At 39.6% G+C, this 22,087-nt stretch overlaps 1 protein-coding gene and 1 pseudogene across 1 annotated transcript in view; one reads left to right on the forward strand and one right to left on the reverse strand.

Moving 5' to 3' along the window:
- oprm1 (opioid receptor, mu 1) overlaps positions 1 to 22,087 on the forward strand; it is a 43,476-nt gene that overhangs the window by 15,669 nt on the left and 5,720 nt on the right. The window contains exon 2 of the mRNA XM_088351242.1: positions 19,785 to 20,134. Coding sequence (XP_088207368.1) covers positions 19,785 to 20,134 — 350 coding nt within the window. The remainder of the gene's footprint in view (positions 1 to 19,784; positions 20,135 to 22,087) is intronic.
- On the reverse strand, positions 15,661 to 15,874 carry LOC148353759 (U2 spliceosomal RNA; annotated as a pseudogene).

Here is a 22,087-nt window from a genome sequence, read left to right on the forward strand (position 1 = left end):
TGTTATGCATTCATTCTCAAAAAATATTTGAAAATTATTAGATTAAATTCACTGACAAAGGAAACTGGATTCTAAGGGCTAATAAAAATGGCTCGAAAATAAAAGAATGGCCCCAACAAAAACCTTGGCGGACATAATAATGCGAAGTTATCAAAAAGAAGTCCAGGGCTGAACAACTGCTAGAGTATGAAATGATTTGGCTTAAATTGAATTGATTTACAGGTGAAATCGGGCATGAAAAATTCAACCTGAGTCACGGGTATACAATACCCAACCTGAGTCACGGGTATACAAACCCGAACGCGGCAGATTAACTTGATTTGATAACCAAGCCCGAAATAAACCCGAAGCTTTAATTTGCCACCAAAGTACACGCAAAGCTTTACTTCAAACACCGAACTGCACGTTTTGGTGGAACTACGCAGCTTGGGATTTATTTGGGGTTGAGACTCTCAAATCAAGTGCTCACTGCAAGTGCAGCGCCAAAACGAAAGGTCTGGTGGCAAAGTGCGCATTTCAGTGACGTGCAGCGATCGGAAGTTAAACTGAACGAAATGGCACCGAAAGTAAAATCATATTCTGCAGATTACAAGCTGCAAAAAAATAAATATTTGGCTGGAAAGCAGACAACAAGTTTGTAAAGCTTGTAAGCTATTGGCAATAAGCAGAATGACATCTGTTTCAAGAAAACCTGAGAAACGCATGCAAATGAGTCCTGTGTCCGTTCTGGTCTGTGACAAGCAGGGGCACACAGCACTCACACTACACAGAATAAGCGTCTTTAGAACATGTAGAGCTAGCCCTTATCACAAAGTGTATCAAAGGACTGCACAGGTTACAATTACATACATCCTGTGATCTTAAACCAACATGCAGGCAAGGAAAAACTCAAAACCTCAGCAGGAGGAAAAGGAGAAGCCTTGAGAGTATGTATTCCCCCTTTCAGGATGACCACGATGCAATAGATTTAACATTGGGTAACAGTACTCAAACAGTGAGTGAACATCAATAAAAGAAAACATAGGAAGTATGATAATATAGAGAGACATCAGTTTGGCACAATCACATGCCCAGGTTAGTAACGGTCCAAACCCCATGTGCAAAACATTGAGGAATGATCAGAGCGTTAAAGATTCAACACTGTGCAGCCGTGAGTGGTCTTGTTCAAAGACTCATGCCGATAAATCAATTAGGGTGCTCACAGTATTGTAAAGCAAATACATGCTTGAGTCCAGACCAAAGTAAGGGCATGCACAACATTGTGGAATGTTTCTATCTACCTACCTACCCTGGTCATATCCCTCGAGAGGGGTGATTGACAGCAACACAAACACATACAAAAACATAAAAAATTAAAAAAAGGGAAAAAGTAGCGAAAAACACGCACCAAAATTTTTGGGACCATGGCCAACCCAAATGCTCAAACACCCAAACAAGTTAACACCTTGGCACCCAAATGTGGAATGTTTAACTGTTAAATAAAAGGCCAAAACTTGCTTGAACCCAACATTGTTAAGCAAACAAAAGTCTGGATTCACAAAACCTGAACATGTACATGCTGTACATAATTTTGCCTCACGCAAATCCTTCATACCAAGGCAAGGCAGTCAACACAATACTGTAAAGCAATAATTTCCAGACAGACTTCACATGATATACAACATAAAACGGACATAAAAACTAGATTAGAAGACATGTGAATTCACCCAGACCACCGTGGTCCAGACTGTTTTGAAAGAACCCAAAAACACAACATGGTGGAGCCAACACTCCATAGTTTGAACCATGGCACAAGCTTGCGAGTGGTTGAATAATAGCTTGTTCGTTAGTTTGCTGACATATGAGTAGCATAAATGACGAGGAAAGAAAAACAAATGAACCCCGAGTGTTCAGGTTTTTACACATTCCAGCTTTCAGCTCCATTTTGATGCTTCAGACTTAAGAGGCAAAAAACACGTTACAGAGTCAATGACTGATGTGGATACGAGATATCAAGTGATTTCTATGAATACAAGACACATTCCTATTTTTATTTAATAAGGATGAGCGTCTCTAATGTTTGCCGCCGTGGGAAGACATTTTTTTAAAACGTAATTCCCTTTTGGGTTTATTGTGATGTGGCTTTTATGATAGAGCGTTGAGTAATCTGCCTACCAAGTAGGCAAGTGACACAGGCAGAAGAGAGGAATGCAAGAATTTTGTTTCGACTGATTGTGGAATGATTTAAAAAAAAAACAAAAGCCTTATTCAACTGTTGGCATTTTCAGCTGCGTCATTTTCAGTTCTCTGAGTTTTTTGACGTCACCTGTGTCCGGATCATGTGACCACGATGAGAACAAATTTACTACTGCGTGGAAAGAAAACGGGATTGAAGGCTGCAATGCGCAATATACAGTGTGAGCCCTAGAATTCTGGATGACAGCGCCAAGGTAACCTAACTGTGTAGAATAGTGCCAGATGGTAACACAGACCTGGAGGTCATCTTTGCATTGTCATTGGTGGCTACCGCCGTACCAGACTAAGTTACATTTGCCTGTTAGCGTTCCTTGAGGATTAAATGAATCCTTAGCGACCAGACTTTACCACTGAAAGATAAAGAAGGAGAAGTGTAGCCTTTTTGTCGGATAACATTCACCCCTGTTCAACTCGGATGTACAAACCGTGGCTTTGATTTGCAGGTAAAAGGTTGAAATATCATGAGTGTGTCGTAAATATTAAATAAACTACTGTCAAACCTATCGTTTTGCCCATTTTATGTGTTACAGTATATAAATTGTCATGATTACTAACTCTGATCTCCTGGAGCAATCATGTGGGCGCCTTCTGATTGGCTAGCACTTCGCTCTTAAACGCGCTGCGCCCAGACCTCTTCGTCAGAGTGTACATCTGTAACTCTGTTTGCCTTTCCTGATTTCCCGTTTACCTAAGAACTCTGCTTACCTGTTTCTGCCTGCCTCCGATCCGACCTCCTCTCAGAGTGCATCATAAATGTTTCCAGACATCACCGCGGTGTTTTCTATTTAGAGAACATGTGTTGGGCAATATAACAGCTTGCCTTTTTCCTCAGCGGATACCACGAAAAAAAAGAAAAAAACTATTTAAAGATGCAGCGTTTAAAATTTAGCAAAACAGTAGCAGCTTGTAGTCCGGAATTTATGGTAAAATTGATCTCAATACCTCGCTGATGAATATTCAGATGTGTGTGTGGGTGTCAAGAGAATCTGTAACAGGCATATATTTAGAATGAAGCAATCATGGAAGGTTTTACGGGTCAAGGTGCACCAACATTGCCTATTTTCTGCTTAGTTACTACTACACAATTATCAGAGCTTTCTCATGGCTGGAACTGTGTAGCTAAGGGGGCGTAATTTGCAGTGGTTTGCATGTAATAGGTGAAACAGATTTGATTTTTTTATCAAGGTGTACTAATATTGTTATATTGACAGCACCTACACTAGCCTTATCCCATGAACGATGCTAGCTTACCGGTAACCAGAGGTGGGTAGAGTAGCCAAAAATGTTACTCAAGTAAAAGTATAGTTACTTCAGAAAAATATTACTCATGTACAAGTAAAAGTAGTCATCCAAATACTTAATAAAAAGTACTTGGTGAAAAAATTACTCAACTACTGAGTAACTGTAACAACATGGTATTTATTGATTTATTTAAAACAACCAATGAGATTATCAAATTATCAAGTCCATCCAATCAACAAAAAACACATTTATTTTAAAAGAAGGTTGAAATAATCATTGTAAATTCATGTGCTTTGATAAACAATACAATGAAAATGAATTTAACAAATCAAGCACAGGCTCTGCAGGCAGTAACAGCCCATGAGCTCGAACTAAGGAGGCATTGCATATTGTAGCGGGTGTTTCGCAGCCTTTTTTAGAGGAACATGCTTTTGAGGTGAGGCCACCAGGGGTGCTCTTCCTCTTCTGTGTTTTCATAGTCGGTATTGCTGAGCGATATTTTCGATCGGTTTCATCTGTAAACGAAATTCCTCCCGCTGAAGTTGAATATGGTCACGTGACGGGGCTGCTACGTTTAATTGGTTACACGGGTAGAGCCTGGCGGAGTTCTGCATCGAAATATATGCACCTTAGCTGAGACAGAAAGACACGTACTTACGTGGAGGGGATTTATTGAGTAACGAAGTAACAACTTCAATGTTGCCAAATGTAGCGGAGTAAAAGTACGTTTTTTTTTTTCACAAATTTAGTCACTTAAAAGTATAGGGATTTGGAAATACTCCTAGAAGTACAACATTTTCCAAAACTTACTCAAGTAAATGTAACCGAGTAAATTTACTCCGAGTAAATTTACTACCCACCACAACAAACCGCTCTTTTCGCAATTTAATCAAGCTCCCACACGAGGGGAATCTTCTAGCTCTATGACTTTAGGGTTGAATTCATCAGCCCACACGAAGAGCACCGGTGTAGAATCCACCGAGCTCTGAGCATATTAAGCGAAAAACAAAAAAAACGACGGCTTGCAGCGTGAGGACTCCTATAGTTTGTCACAGAACCAACCCGCCTCCTTCCAGGGTGTTTGGAAAGTGTTACCAGTCAGTGGAGAGGAACTATCAAAACAGCGGTAGCGTACGTTCAGGCGTCGGTGACAAACGATGTTTAGTAAGCTCCATTACAAAGATCAGGAAAATGAATGGATTGCTGATGCCAGAGGGACACAAGACCGAAAAAAGGTTGATTTTTTTCAAAGGTTGATTTTTTTTTTTTTTTCAACTTACAAAAATCCTTTAGGTAAGGCATGTGCAAACTAAGGCCTGAAGGCTGCATATTGTTTTGCCAACATAAAACATAAACTTATCAGTCCGCTGCCATTATTTTTGCTTCAATTCTCATCAGGCTTCTGGCGTACTGCATCATTAGCAAATCCATCACCCAATTTTCGCAATTACTGTAGAAGACTGGTTAGCTCATCTGCCTTGGAGTTTGGAGGTCCAGGGAACAATTTAAGCTTTCCTCTGGAGTAATAAAAACATGCATGGCAGGTCGGATATTGGCACAAAATTGTCCTCAGGACCGAGTTTATGAGGCAATCGTTTTCTGTCTTTTTATGCCCTGCGATCGGCTGGCAACCGTTCCAGTGTGTCTCTTACCCACTACACTAAGTCGACCGGGATGCAGACTGGCACCCCCAAAACTGTTGTGTTAATAAGCGACTGGAAAATGAATTAAAAGATTTTAGTGATACAGTGGCAATCCTCATAAATTGGATGATATGAACTTTTATTAAAAAGCCTTTCAACCCAGAGCTATTAATTCATTTGCAACGTTGTTGTTGTTATAGTCTGCCTTGTTAACGAAGACCCTGAGCAATAAAATCTTAGGAATAGGCTTTTTCAGTGCATGAGCACATAAGCCTCTAAATAATCTGCTTGTTTGTCCTGCATCATTTGCTCATCGCTCCCCTTTGCACATGGAAGCAATTCATTCTCTACAGGGAGTGCAGAATTATTAGGCAAGTTGTATTTTTGAGGATTAATTTTATTATTGAACAACAACCATGTTCTTAATGAACCCAAAGGTCTCATTAATATCAAAGCTGAATATTTTGGAAGTTGGAGTGGGGCTTTTTTAGTTTTAGCTATTTTAGGAGGATATCTGTGTGTGCAGGTGACTATTACTGTGCATAATTATTAGGCAACTTAACAAAAAACAAATGTATACCCATTTCAATTATTTATTTTCATCAGGGAAACCAATATAACAGCTCAACATTCACAAATATACATTTCTGACATTCAAAAACAAAACAAAAACAAATCAGTGACCAACATAGCCACCTTTCTTTGCAAGGACACTCAAAAGCCTGCCATCCATGGATTCTGTCAGTGCTTTGATCTGTTCACGATCAACATTGCGTGCAGCAGCACCAACAGCCTCCCAGACACTGTTCAGAGAGGTGTACTGTTTTCCCTCCTTGTAAATCTCACATTTGATGAGGGACCACAGGTCCTCTATGGGGTTCAGATCAGGTGAACAAGGAGGCCATGTCATTAGTTTTTCTTCTTTTAGACCCTTTCTTGCCAGCCACGCTGTGGAGTACTTGGATGCGTGTGATGGAGCGTTGTCCTGCATGAAAATCATGTTTTTCTTGAAGGATGCGGACTTCTTCCTGTACCACTGCTTGAAGAAGGTGTCTTCCAGAAACTGGCAGTAGGACTGGGAGTTGAGCTTGAGTCCATCCTCAACCCGAAAAGGCCCCACAAGCTAATCTTTAATGATACCAGCCCATACCAGTACCCCACCTCCACCTTGCTGGCGTCTGAGGCGGACTGGAGCTCTCTGCCCTTTACCGATCCAGCCACGGGCCCATCCATCTGGCCCATCAAGACTCACTCTCATTTCATCAGTCCATAAAACCTTAGAAAAATCCGTCTTGAGATTTTTCTTGGCCCAGTCTTGACGTTTCAGCTTGTGTGTCTTGTTCAGTGGTGGTCGTTTTTCAGCCTTTCTTACCTTGGCCATGTCTCTTAGTATTGCACACCTTGTGTTTTGGGCACTCCAGTGATGTTGCAGCTCTGAAATATGGCAAAACTGGTGGCAAGTGGCATCTTGGCAGCTGTACGCTTGACTTTTCTCAGTTCACGGGCAGTTATTTTGCGCCTTGGTTTTTCTACACGCTTCTTGCGACCCTGTTGACTATTTTGAATGTAACGCTTGATTGTTCGATGATCACGCTTCAGAAGCTTGGCAATTTTAAGAGTGCTGCATCCCTCTGCAAGATATCTCACTATTTTTGACTTTTCAGAGCCTGTCAAGTCCCTCTTCTGACCCATTTTGCCAAAGGAAAGGAAGTTGCCTAATAATTATGCACACCTGATATAGGGTGTTGATGTCATTAGACCACACCCCTTCTCATTACAGAGATGCACATCACCTGATATGCTTAATTGGTAGTAGGCTTTCGAGCCTATACAGCTTGGAGTAAGACAACATGCATAAAGAGGATGATGTGGTCAAAATACTCATTTGCCCAATAATTCTGCACTCCCTGTATTCTATTCCAAACTAATGGCCTGTGGGCTATATGTGGCCCGCCACATCACTTTTTTGTGGCCTGCGAGACAATGCTGAGAGAAGCTCACCCAGAGGGAACTTACATGATTGTTCGGTAGCTTGCTGCTAAGGGACCCTTAAAATCCAAAACCTTCGAGAAAGGCTTGGCAGAGTAAAAGAGAAAATAACTGATCTGGTTTGATCAGTCTAAGTGTCCTTAGTTTGTTTCTTACTTGTTATTTGTCGCACTTGTTTTCAGTGTCTCATAATTACCGATGTGAATCACCTGTGCCCGCTCCTTTAGCGTCAACTGCCTCGGACTCTGATTGGCTCCCTGTCACTATTTGAACTCAGTCCTGTCAGTCCCCTTTTGTCAGTCTGTCTGCGAATCTCAGTGTATACCTGGCAAGCCTTTTTTGACCCTGACTCCCACCTGTCCCGTTTTTGCTCCTGTCTGTCTAAGGCTACAACCCGTTTTGATCCTGACCACATCTGCTCTCTTGTCCCGACTTACGACCCGTTTTTGACCCCGACCACGTTTTTGCTCTCCTGTCCCGGCTATCGACCTGTTTTTCCGTCCTTGACACCGCCATCGCTCGCTACGGAAGATCCACTTCCGTGTTCGGATCACAATCAGAGTACGTGAGCGCGCCTAGAGAACAGCGGATCGTTGGCGCAACCCCTCCTCCTTCCTTTAATAAAACGCAATTGAACTGTTTCCGTTCTGGTCCTGACACAGTGGCACTAAACCATAAATTGACATCTAGGGATCAAATATTACACAGTATCGTTAAGTTATATTTATCTTTAAAGGGACTGTAAGTATTATTTAGAATCTGCTAGTTGTAAAAAAAAAAAACTTTAATTCAGTAAAAAAAAAAAAACATTGATTTAAGTAATAAGCACAAATACATGAACTATCATATAAACGTGCATTTTCTTAAAAAGTCAAGAAATGTGTATCAATTTTCTATATAATGAGGCTCACTAAGAGGTAGCTGACATGATTGGCGGCAATCTTGCTGCTACCCCAAAAACCATTAACTTCACAAAAACCGTGGGCGAAATAGAAAAAGATGTCGTTTGATTTGAGATTCCGTGGTTTGTGTTCTTCCTTGTGCTTTGTAGCACTCATTTTCAGTTGCACTACACAATACAGTGATATCTAGTGGTCAAGGTTATTGAGCGCCTTACTGAAAAAAGCAATTGTTTACAGTTACAAGTTACTTCATTTAAAATGTAAAAGTGATTACTGTCACCAAAAAGTAGTGTGTTATTCTGAAAGTAAATATCTAGGTAACTGCTTAGTATAAGCCATTTAATAAAGGAAAATAGGAAAATGTTCACACCAACCTTTGGAAGCAGAGAAACGTTCATTTTTATTGGCTTGTGCAAACCAACACAAAATATATAGACCAAATTCAGCATATTTTACCATCAATTCTGTGCTCATGTTTGCACCTATGATTTCATTGTTGCTGTGCAAGCCACTCCCCCTCCCCATGTGCTGCCAACCATTCGCTACACACAACAAAATTACCACGTTTGAACGGACCCCCTGATTACAGTATATTCTTTAAAAGTTGTAAATATGGCTTAGATGCGAGTATCTATGGTAGGGAGAATGTCACAATATCAGTAAGATTAAATTACGCTTTCTCGTACTCTGTGCTTGAGATGGCGCCACCGTAAGTGTATTTAGTTGAATCTTGTAAGCATTTTCAACATGTCACCTAACAAAAATGTTGTATTTGGCTTATTGAGGATTGTGCGTAGCTTCATGAGCAATGGAGATACCGTCAGAGATCAGGAAACATTATAAATCCTGTTCTGTTCTAAAATGTAGCGGAATAATGCACCATGTTGTAACTACAGTTGCGTTCCCTTCTAAAGCTCCTTTGTAAGACGTTACTTCCAACACTGGTGGTCAAATATTACGCAGTGTCCCATATAGTAACAAGTCATCTTTAAGATGAGCACAATCTGTCGTACATGAGCACTTTACTCGTTTTAAAGATTACTTTATTATTTTAGTAAGGAAATAAATTAAAAAATAGTACAGAAAAACATTGAGATCAATGACTGTGAATGGGTTGATATTTGTATATATACTGTATATATATATATATATATACATATATATATATATATATATATATATATATATATATATATATATATATATATATATATATATATATATATATATATATATATATATATATATAGTGCATGAGGTTTTGGAGATATCTGAAAGAAGAAATTATATTTCGTAAGAAGGGGGTCAGAAACAAGTGCTTCTGGAGCCGCTCCATGGTGGCACCCTGGCGCTTTTTCAAACATGTTTTATAATGAAAAAAGATACGGTTTCTGTAGAAGGGCGAACATGTCACAAACAATCTTGCAGTTTTCAATGAATATAAATGTATCACTGTTCACAGATCCATTAACCGCACGGGACCTCGTGGCACCAATGAGGACGCAACTCTGGACAGCATTCTCCACTGTTGACAGTCCCTGACCTTGGGTCGTGGCAAAGTACGCACCAGTCCATTCCTTAATATTGTCGGCTTAGTTTTTTTTTTGGATCTTCCTGTCCCCCTGCCCCCTTGGACTCTGCTCTAGAGAATTATCTTCAATCATTTACATTTACATGATTTCGGCATATTATCATACCACAGGAGTTTCCGTCTGTGCACAGTTGACAACAGTTCTTTGTAGGGTCCAATATACGCTCTGATGGTGTTGCACACCGTTTCACTTGTCACATGGGCTAAGTAGCCGATGCCTAGAAGTTTCCTGTCGCATTGCATCTCCATGGCCTGGATTTTCTTTTCCAGTTTGGCTGTGAGAGTCCATGTCTCGGAAGCGTAGAGGAAGGTGGAAGTAACCAGCGCTTGCATGATTCTGATATTTGTTGTCACTGCTATGTTCTTGTCCCTCCAGATGGATTTAAGTATAAAAGTGCAGCTGTTTTTTTTAGCTATTGTGGCCATGATTTCTGATTCTGACCCTTCTTCTGATATGGCAGCTCCAAGATATCTAAACTCGGTAACAGGTTCTAGCTCTCAGTGGTTGATTGTGATATTTGTGGTGATACTTTGGGGATTGTTGGTCATTACTTTAGTTTTTTCTGTGCTGATTTTTCATCCCATACTGGGTTGATACTTTGTCCAGGCATTTGACCAGATCTCTAAGTTACTGTTCCTCTCCTGCCAATACGGCAATATCATCAGAAAAACGAAGGTTATTGATGTTGGGTCCACCAAACCTGAATGTCCCTTCGTGTTTCTCCAGAGCGACGGACATGATCCTCTCGAAGAAGATGTTGAATAGAGTTGGAGAAAGACTGAACCCCTTGTCTCAGACCGACTGTGGTTCGAAACCACGCCCCAATGGTACCATTAAATAGCGCGCTGTTGATATTTGCAGTCTGAGGTAGTTTCCGGCCCATGTTGTAATTCCGCATGGTGGCCCATAAAGCGGGTTGCCATACTTCGTCAAACGCCTTTTTGAAATCAACAAACACGTGATCGAGGAATTTCTGGATAAATGTGTACAGTGTATAAATTCTGTATGTGTGGCCTTCCTGATAGAGCTTTTATTTATCTCTTTTGCGGCGCCCAACCCATGTTTTTTTGGGGGGTTGGTTTTTGGACGAATATGGCTCTTTCAACATTTTGGGTTGCCAACCCCTGTCACAAGGTAAACCTCTAAGAATGAACTGTTGGTAAAGTGTTGCCTTGTTGCAGCTTTATCTAATCATCATTACTTTCCTCGTGTAGCATTTTACTCAGTTTACTACATTTGAGTTCGACCATAAGTTGATCATTTCACAGATAGCTAAAGGCTGAAAGAACTGTGAAAACTGTGCCATTGATGGAGCGATCACAATCATTGCTAATTGGAGCAGTTCTTCTCTTTCTCTGTCATGTCTCGGCGGGAGAAAACTTGTAGCCGTGAAAAGTTGTGGGCGGGAAGAGAGGTCACTTGATAACACGTAACTGTGTTCTCCCACGCATTGCTTTGCTCTCTTAACACTCTTAGGTTAAGCACAGTTTGCTCCCCTAGTTGCAATTTTTTTTTATCATGGGAGGAATATTTTTCAAGGATTATGAGAAGTTTAGTGCAGAATAAATCAGAAAAATATGTTAGGGTGTGACACTCCTCTAACCACAGGTGTGACATAACTGTGTCCAGTAATTACACACCTGTGCCCAGTTCAAACCCCGGTTGGGGCCCTCTGTGGCAGGAGGTGTATGAGATCCGAACGAAACACATCTTAACAAGCAGTGTTTGGCATGTAACTGGGGACCAAAAGAGGGTCACGCACCCGTTTTTAGTGGATAATGAGCCTTTACCCTGGCAAGATAATGCTAAGAAAAAGACAGAAGGTAATTTCCACTCCTTAACAGTAGATTGCGATAATGCCCTGCTCGATTACTTCGTGTTCAATCGGCGCCGTTTGAATTGTGTTTGAGGTGGACCACATCTCGATTCATTGTGATTTTCTTGGTTTTATTTCCTCTTCCTGCCCATTATCCTAAGAGCTTGCAAACAAACTTAGCATTGACACTCCCTATCCATTTTGTGTCTGCACTTCAGACCACTTAAAAATCTCTGCATCTGGGTGCTGTCTAATGTGTTTTATTTTTTCTCTAGACATAGTCGATTGTAAAAATAATTTTACAAAGTAAAAGACCAAACCTCAGCGCACTTTTATTGTAAATTATATCCCATTGGTTAACTTGGTTTGCTATTTTTGTTTAATCAGGTTTAAACAAAACACCATTTACATGCTTCCATTAGGTGGTATTATTCGCAAGGATAATATCAGTTTCCATCGCTACGCAGATGACACTCAACTATATCTTCCGATGGAGGAATCTGCCCACCTAAGCTGTGTAAATTTGGAGGCCTGTCTGAGATAAAAAGATGGATGTCACTCATTAGTCTTGCGCCTCAACTCTGAAAAGACAGAAATGTTAATTATTAGTCCATCTAAAAGCTGTGACTTGTTGTCAAAAACTGCTCTGAATATTGACAAATGTAATATCACCCAGAGTTAAAAATTTAGGTGGCACATTTGACCTCAATCTGTCCTTCAAAAGACACATTAAAAATATTATCAGAACAGCTTTTTTTCCATCTCTGCAACATTGCTATGCTGTCCCATTATTATGCGGGAATTGCAATCCATGCGTTTGTTACCTCCCGTCTCGATAACTGTAATGAACTACTCTCCGGTCTCCCGAAGTCCAAAATCAAGAGCCTGCACTTGGTACAAAATGCTGCAGCAAGGCTTTTAACTAAGAGAAACCTTCGCTCTGAAAATGCTGCTCTACACGTGAGCCCAAGAGCCAAGAAGAGAACCGCAGGTTTGAGAGTGTTCTCCATTGGGAGATTCAATCTGCGACCTCAGTGGAACGGTTTAAATCTAGGCTTAAAACACACTTCTATTCTATAGCTTATAAATTACCTATATTTCCTGTTGACAATATCTGTGTATTATTTGTTATTGCAACATCCATTGCAGCCTGGTCATCCTGGAAGGGGTATTACCTCATGTGCGGTCCCTTCTCAAGGTTTCTTTATTTTCCTCATGTTGAGGTTTTTGAGTTTTTCCTTGCACTCATGTAGGTTTGAGAGCAGTGGATGGTGTAACAATGGTCTGTGGTTTAGATAGATAGATAGATAGATAGATAGATAGATAGATAGATAGATAGATAGATAGATAGATAGATAGATAGATAGATAGATAGATAGATAGATAGATAGATAGATAGATAGATAGATAGATAGATAGATAGATAGATAGATAGATAGATAGATAGATGGATGGATGGATGGATGGATGGATGGATAGATAGATAGATAGATAGATAGATAGATAGATAGATAGATAGATAGATAGATAGATAGATAGATAGATAGATAGATAGATAGATAGATAGATAGATAGATAGATAGATAGATAGATAGATGGATGGGTGGGTGGATGGATGGATGGATGGATGGATGGATGGATGGATGGATGGATGGATGGATGGATGGATGGATGGATGGATGGATGGATGGATGGATAGATGGATGGATAGATAGATAGATAGATAGATAGATAGATAGATAGATAGATAGATAGATAGATAGATAGATAGATAGATAGATAGATAGATAGATAGATAGATAGATAGATAGATAGATAGATAGATAGATAGATAGATAGATAGATATAATGCTGTGTAGTGGATGTGATGAATTGTCCATGATTGACTGCAGCTTTTGTAGTGCCCGTCTCTCAGCTACTGTTGTCAGGCTGTCCAGCTCTGTGCCCACAACAAAGCTCGCTTTCCTCGCCAGTTTATTGAGACAAGAGGCATCCTTCTTCATGACGCTGCCTCCCCAACACGCTGCCGCATAGAAGAGGGCGCTTGCCACAACAGTCTCACAGAATATTTTCAGGAGCTTTTTGCAGATGTTGAAGGAGGCCAGCTTTCTGAGGAAATAAAGTCGGCTTTGACCTTTCCTACATAGAGCTTCTGTGTTGGCAGTCCAGTCAAGTTTGTTGTCCAGCTGCACACCCAGGTATTTGTAGGTCTGGACAAATTCCACACATTCTCCTTTGATGGTTATACGTGGCAGGACTCAGAGTTGTACTAAAGTCCGATGTATACAAAGTGAATAGGAACGGAGAGAGCACGGTCACCTGCGGAGATCCTGTGCTGATAACCACAGTGTCCGATGTACAGCCCCCCTGTTTCACGTACTGGGGTCTGCCTGTCAGGTAGTCTGTAATCCATTCTACAAGGTGTGAGCTAACTCCCATCTCTGTCAGTTTCCTACTCAGTAGCAGAGGCTGTATGGTATTGAAGGCACTGGATAAGTCCACAAATGTAATCCTCAGAGCCTCCTTAGCCCTATCCAGGTGAGAGAGGGATCGGTGTAGCATGTAGACTATAGCATCCTCCACTCCCACCTTCTTCTGGTAAGCAAATTACAGAGGGTCGATAGCGTGACGGACCTGTAGCCTGAGGTGGTGCAGCAGCAACCGCTCCATGGTTTTCATCACATGTGATGTCAGGGCGACCGGCCTGAAGTCGTTGAGTTCCTCAGGTCTTGATTTCTTTGGGACTGGGATGATTTGCAATCATCTGTGGTCTGTGTAGCCCTTTGAGACTCCTTGTGATTAAAGGCAATACAAATAAACATGACTTAACTTGACCGCGCCCCCTTCCCTAAGCACTGCCTACCATTTGCTACCGGTCACACACAACTACGGTAAATATGGGCTTATAAGATGGCCCCCCCTGACTTGAGTGTTTTATTATATATTTGTAAACTTGGCCAAGATGCGACTACTGTACATATGGTAGGGAGAATTTCTACATGAGGAGAAATTCATACACTGTAGCTGCCACTAAAACTGTATTTAGTTGTACTTTGTGAGTAGATACAGACGCTGCCCGACTTATGAACGAGATAGGTTGCAGAGGATCGTTTGTAAGTTGAATTTTTCCATAAGTGCTATATTTTCAGTGCTATACTTTGTATGTTTAAGGTTTATATAATTATGTTTGAGGCTTGTATAAGTAACCTGGATTGTTTTGTTCTAAAAAAGAAACGTTTCATAAAATGATAAGCTCTATAAAGATAAATAGTTAGATATTACTTACTTTTGGAAGATGTGCTTCGAGAGGTCCTCCTCCGTGGTAGAAAGTGGCCGGAAAGAAGCGTTCCGACAATTTTCTCAACCACATCAAGCTTTCTTATTTCACTTTAATTTCAAAAGAAACGGCTCGCCTCTTCTTTACACTTAACACCAACCATATTGAATAGATGCACGAGATATCAAACAATAAAAACGTCGAAGTTCTTAGCGCACTGGAGATTCAGTACAGTAGGTTTACACACAAACTAGGAAGTGGTAGCCAGATTTCTTCCTCAGGGTCGATGCTGGGTGACCTCCCACAGCGCCACGGAATGAAGCACTACAGTACTGTCCTCTACCCGGAAAAAGGTGCACACCAAAAAAAATCAAACTAACAGCAACGTCCAGATATATTTCAACATCCCGAAAAAAATGTTCGCATATACTGTTTTTCGTAAGTCGAATGGTAGTAAGTAGGGGAGTGTCTGTATACACATGCCCACCCATTTTCAGTAGCGGATTTGGAGGTGACAATAAGAGTGATGTCGAACGATTCAGCAGTCGGAAAACATCATAATTCATTATCTAGATTTAATGAGTCACTCAGTAATGTTACCTGTAGTAACAACAGGTGAGTTACCGTAAATTCCGGACTATAGAGCGCACCTGATTATAAGCCGCACCCACCACATTTTAGGAAGAAAACCGATTTTGTACATACACAAGCCGCACCTGTATATAAGCCGCATGCGCCCACATTTAAACATGTAACACAAACACAAAATTAACACAAACCTGACTTCAAGTCCTGCGATTTAAACTAAATGTGGGGGGTTTTTAAGGGTTATTGATCTATCTTCGTTATTCATTATCCGTTATCGGTCAGTTCATAATACGCTACAAAGCCTAGGAGCCGGGAAACTTACTCTCAGCCAAAAGGCCAAGCTAAGGTCCTATCCCTAAAGCCTCGCTGCGATCATTGCGAATGCACCGTTCCCGGAGGTACTGCAATACCAGGCCGATGCGTGGAGTGGACAGAGCAAGCTCTTATTCCATCTCTGGATTGCAAAAATCAACTTAGCCAAAGGCCAAGCTATGTGAGGTTTGAACAACCACCTACACTTTACACTACACTTGATCTTAATGTCCTTCATTAAAGTCCACAGTTCAAAAATCCCAGCCGGCAAAATGAATGGAAAATGATACCGGTACTTAAGATTTGATGCAGACCTGCAGAGTCCAGGTCCCGTTGAAAGTAATCCAAGGAAAAAAGTGTATATTTCCAAAGGTAAGGGTGGGAAAAATATATCAGATGAACACATTTACTCACACAACTCCTTTTTCTTTAACCAACTTTTTACCCCCTCTTCTTTCCTTATCTGTCCCTCACCTTTAGCGGTCCCCACTTAAACTCGGCACCCCGCGTTTGTTCCGCCCCTCATTTTTTGTTCATCTGTGCAAAACATATCAGAGTAAGTGTCTAAAATAAATACAAATAAATACATTATAAAAATATACAGTTGCAAATACATATTATACATGGGTTACACATGTTTACAAAGAAAGACGGTACACAGAGAGAGTTTTCAAAGCTTTAATAATAATAATATAGCTTTGACAGGGCAGTCACTGGTAGCAACACTCGAGCGCCCCTAGCGGACGTTAGAAAAATTACATAAATTGGCCGCATCACTGAATAAGCCGCAGGGTTGAAAGTTAGGGAAAAAAGTAGCAGCTTATAGTCCTGAATTTACGGTACTATTTTTCTAATAACGTTACAGTATTCGTTACAGAGAAAAGTAGTTGCGTTCATTGTATCACGGTCGTCCCAAAACTGTTAACAAGAAACGATTTGGCCCACGAAGGCATTGAAAATGCTTTGCACGTAGCACGTGGCACGCTAGCGTCTCAAACTAACCATCCGTGGAACAATGAAGCTAGGAAATAACAAGCCTGGCAAGTTGTCAGTGTTCAAAGTAATTCGAATTTAATGAACAAACATGTCATCTTGCATGCTTGTTAAGAGGATTTGGGATTATCAAAGGTATGAAAAAAAAACAGAAAAAAGACATTAAGGGTTTTATAGTGCAAAATTGTGATTCGCTACAGTGTGTTAAGGTTATATTGTTCCGACTACATTGATTATTGTGAGGACGAGGATGTACTGTAGGCTATACATGTAAATGGGAATGTATTTGTGTGTATGGATCTGACTTAAAAAAAATGTCAAATGAAACTTCCATCAAATGGAATAGTTTTAAATAGAAAATCTCAAATTTCCTCTGCTAGCCACGTCTTCTCCTCTAATGGATATAATTTGAGTAGTTTTAATCCCCCCCTCTCGATTCCTCCACTTCGCTTATCATCCTCTTCTACAAAAATATTCATGGAATGGGAATAATGACTTAAGTGTCTTCCGCCACATGCAATCTGGGCTCTCATTTGTAAAAGTGGCAAAGAAATGTTGAATGCACTCCAAAGAAGAATTAGAAGGAAATGGTTTCCTGGATATATCACCAAATATAGAAAGCTAGGCCAGATGACACAGCCACTATGATGAAGATTCCAGACCACATATGTCAAAGTAAAGGCCTGTGAGAGTTTTTTTCTACACCCCCTAATCTGGCATTCTTCTTGTATCAAACGTGACAAAACATGGAGGTTTTTTTTTGTTTCTTTTCAAGTCAGGTCAAGTCATGTTCATTTTGTATAGCCCTTCATCACAATAAGTCTTGAAGGGCTGTAAACAATGGATAAAAAGAAGGAAAAAGGACAAAAGAAGAAAAAACTAGAAAAGAAAAGAAGAAAAAGTAAGCGTAAGAAATAGAGAAATGAAAAGAAAGGAAAAGAAAGAGAGAGATAAAGAAATTGAGGAATAAAGAAAAAGAATCACAGAAGAGAAAAAGAAAGATAGACAAAGGGAGAATAGGAAAGAGAGAGAGGAAAATAAAATAAAAAAGAAAGCAAAAAAATGAAAAATGAAAGGAAAAAAGAAAGAAATAGAGAAAGAAAGAAAGGAAGAAAGAAAGAAAGAAAGAAAGAAAGAATGAATGAATGAATGAATGAAATAATTAATCAGTGAAAGAAAGAAAGACAGAGAGGAAGAAAATAAAGAAAAATAAAGTGTGAGAAATAATAGGGAGAAGGAATTAAAAGAAAAGAGAGAGAGAGAGTGAGATGGAGAGAGAAAGAGAGAGAGAAAGAGAGAGAGAAAGAGAGAGAGAGAGAGAGAGAGAGAGAGAGAGAGAGAGAGAGAGAGAGAGAGAGAGAGAGAGAGAGAGAGAGAGAAAGCGAGACAAATGGAGATAAAGAAAGATGAAGAAACATTTAAAAAATATAGAAGAAGATTTTCACTGTCCTTGAAGAAAGTGTTCTTTTGGTTTAATGGATTTCTAAATTTCAAAATATTTAGTTGAGTAAAAGCTAGAGAGTTGTTTGTTTTTTGTGTCAATTTTTCCAATTTGGATAAAAAACTCTACTGAGGGTGCCTGAATAATATTGTCTTCTTTCATTTTACTTTTATTTAATGATTAGTTTTATATCATGGAACTGTTTTTTGTGCCTGTTGAAAATTAACGATTATTGATGGAGCCTTGAGAAAGTAATGCAATATTTATCTGATTAAATTGTATTAACGGATATGTCTTATGTTTTCAACAGGTTCAATTAGGTTCACTGTACTACGTGCACCATCTTCAAAATTTTCCACATTGAATCAGTCCAATATATATGGTTGGTTGGTTGGTTGGTTGGATCCTTAACCACCAGGGGTCGTAGGGGCACCATTTCCTGTGGTGTGTCTTGGGCAGGTACAGCCTGGTAGCACCCATCCCTCTCCAGTCAACATATTTTTTCACTCGGGAAACAGAGGTTAATAACTCCTTGGTGCATCTGATTATTAATCAAACTTTGCAACTATTGATATAGGTCAGGACAGTTTCGTTTTTTCCATTCTCCAATATCCGTTTTCCGGCACCGTAAAAAGTGTAATAATGAGGTAAAATCGAATACCTTTTAATTTGTCATCTGTACCGCTGGTGGTCTTGGGGTTGGGTTTCGGCAATTTCTGTTGCCTACAATGTTTTGAGATGCTTTGCTATTGTCTGCAAAGTTTTTGATTGATCATCCTTTGCACAAATATGGTCGTATCCCATAATACCTTGTACCTTGTACCATAATAATACCCTCAAGGCCAATCTGGAAATTGTAGGTGCACTTTTAAGTCCAGAAAATACATTATATGGCACATTTTCAAATATCTGCCTAATCTGGAAATTGTAGGTGTGCCTTATAGTCCAGAAAATACATTATCAGGCGCATTTTCAAGTTTCTGGCCAATTTGGAAATAGTGGGCGCGCCTTGTAGCCCAGAAAATACATTATAAGGTGCATTTTCAAGTTTATGGCCAATTTGGAAAAAGTGGGTGCGCCTTAAAGTCCAGAAAATACATTTTAAGTCACATTTTCAAATATCTGCCCAATCTGGAAATTGTGGGTGCGCTTTATAGTCCAGAAAATACATTATCAGGCACATTTTCAAGTTTCTGGCCAATTTTGAAATATTGGGTGCGCTTTATAGTCCAGAAAATACATTATCAGGCGCATTTTCAAGTTTATGGCCAATTTGGAAATTGTAGGTGCGGCTTAGATTACAAAAAAAAAAGATTATAAGGCGCACTTTTTAATTTCGGGCCAATTTGGAAATTGTGGGTGCGCCTTAAAGTCCAGAAAACATATTATAAGGCGCATTTTCACATTTCTGGCCAAATTTGAAATAGTGGGTGCGCTTTATAGTCCAGAAAAAAACATTATAAGACGCATTTTCAATTTTATGGCAAATTTGGAAATTGTAGGTGCGTCTTATTGTAAAAAAAAAAAAAAAAAACATTATAAGGCGCACTTTTAAATTTCGGGCCAATTTTGAAATCGCAGGTGCGCCTTAAAGTCCAGAAAACATATTATAAGGCGCATTTTCACATTTCTGGCCAATCTGGAAATTGTAGGTGGGCCATATGGTCCTGAAAATACTACTTTTTTTTTTTTTTTTTTTGCTACTGTACCCTATGTTCTCCAAATGCGCCCCCAATGCTAGTTTTTGTGCACAGGTACACTAAAATGAAGACAGCCACAAACATCTACATCTTCAACCTGGCGCTGGCCGACGCTCTGGTCACCAGCACGCTTCCCTTCCAGAGTGTCAACTATCTGATGGGCACGTGGCCCTTTGGAGACGTTCTTTGCAAGATGGTCATGTCCATCGATTACTACAACATGTTCACGTCCATCTTTACGCTCACCACCATGAGCATCGACCGCTACGTGGCCGTCTGCCATCCCGTTAAAGCGCTGGATTTCCGCACGCCGCGAAACGCCAAAATCGTCAACGTCTGCAACTGGATCTTGTCGTCTGCAATTGGCCTCCCAGTCATGTTCATGGCCTCCACTGTCAGCACATGTGAGGAAATTATTTTTTATATAACGGCCCCATTAACAGCACACACTGCAAAAAATTACTGAGGAACACAAATTCATACCCCATCGGCTGAAAATTATGCTCGTATTACCTTATTATATTTCATTCAGCTTATTTTCGAGTAAAACAAGAACATTTAAAGGTGGTGTGCCTTGTTTGAGGTGTGCTTTAAAATACATATCATATTTTATCTAATTAATATGTGTTCACAATGCCCAACTGAGTTCAAAAAGCCTTTGTAAAACATTTTTACACCACGTCTATCTATTTTTATCTTAGTTTTAGCTAAGCATTTGCTACATGGTAGATATCAAAGCGCGACCCACCCGAGCCCGACCAATTAACTTGATTTGAGGGACCTGAGCCCAAAGCAAACCTGAACTTTCATAGTTTATTTGTGAGTACTCGAGAGTAGGAGTGTTTTTGGCCGACTTTGCCAATAACCCAAATAACGCCCACTCCACCCACTGCCACGGGCACGAAACGCGGTGAGCAAGAGAGGGATTGATTTCATAGCTCGGATCCTCAACGGATAAAAAAAACAAAGAACAATAAGGTGTGGACAAGCTCAGGAGGATGGTGTAGTTGAAATCCTGTACGGTCCTTTGGAACATCTTCTGATTAAGGGCTATACAAATCAATGTGACTTGACTTGATAAGTCAGCGAGAGAGAAGCCTGGCCCGAACCCGAACATAATGATTAGGGCTTGGTAACAATTTGGACATCGACTGTAATTTGGAATTGAAACCTAAACATTTTTAGAGGCCTCTCTTTGTTATCATAAAATCTGCATGTTCATATCTCCAGTTTTCCTTGAGGTCCAAACTCTCCTGCAGTGTGAGTACTCTTGGCAAAGTTAATTGTCCATTTTCTCTTCATTACCGCTGCTGTTAGGATGACAATGGCAGCGACTCCTATATATGTGTCACCGGGAACTCTTTGGCCACAGAAAATGTGGTAAATAGTGAGCTCCTTTCAAAAGGCCCAGAGCGAGTCGACTGTAGAGTTCATTATGTGTTCATTTGCTTGAATTATGTTGGGGCAAGCTGTGAGAAGCACCGCTCTGAAGCTAACTCTTAATAAGAATGTCTTTCGTAATCGTGTTTACTTGAGTCGCAACCTCATTTAGAATTAGTCGTTAAATAGCAAAACAACAGAAGGACAAACGTAGGGCACAAGACGCCAAACGAGGAGCAGCAATGACATAATGGCTGTTACATTTAAGAAACAAATTGGAATGGAGCAAATTCATCAATAATATTGAAGGGATGATGCATCTGTTTGCAGATAAACTGGTAAATGGGAATTTTTTAAATTGAAAAAATGTATTATTAAATGTATGATTTATTATTATTATAATCTAGGCCAATTGCTATGTCATATATCTTCATATACATTGACTGTGACTTTGTTGATCCACCTTTGGCAGTTTGATACAAGTATTAAGCAAAGGTTGTGAATACTTATGTAAATGTAAAAATTTTGTGTAGAATTTTGAGATAAGAGATTAAAATAATACAATTTGGAATGAGGCGGTAACATAACAAAATGTGGAAAAAGTGAAGCGCTGTGAATACTTTCCGGATGCACTGTATATATATATATATATATATATATATATATATATATATATATATATATATATATATATATATATATATATATATATAAATATATATATATATATATATATATATATATATATATATATATAATATACCAATTCATAAGATTTTTTTCAATTTTAGTGAATATTTTTATATTATACAAGAAATGAAAATAAATATTGTCAAACGGCATTGGTGAAAAAATTCGCTATTTTTTGGTGACATAACTAGAAAACCAAATATCTATCTATCTATCTGTCTGTCTGTCTGTCTGTCTGTCTGTCTGAATCTCTCTCTATATATATATACATATATGTATATCTCTTT

The sequence above is a fragment of the Urocampus carinirostris genome, chromosome 13 (assembly GCF_059441175.1).
Source record: "Urocampus carinirostris isolate Australia breed hairy pipefish chromosome 13, RoL_Ucar_1.0, whole genome shotgun sequence".
NCBI classification, from domain to species: Eukaryota; Metazoa; Chordata; class Actinopteri; order Syngnathiformes; family Syngnathidae; genus Urocampus; species Urocampus carinirostris.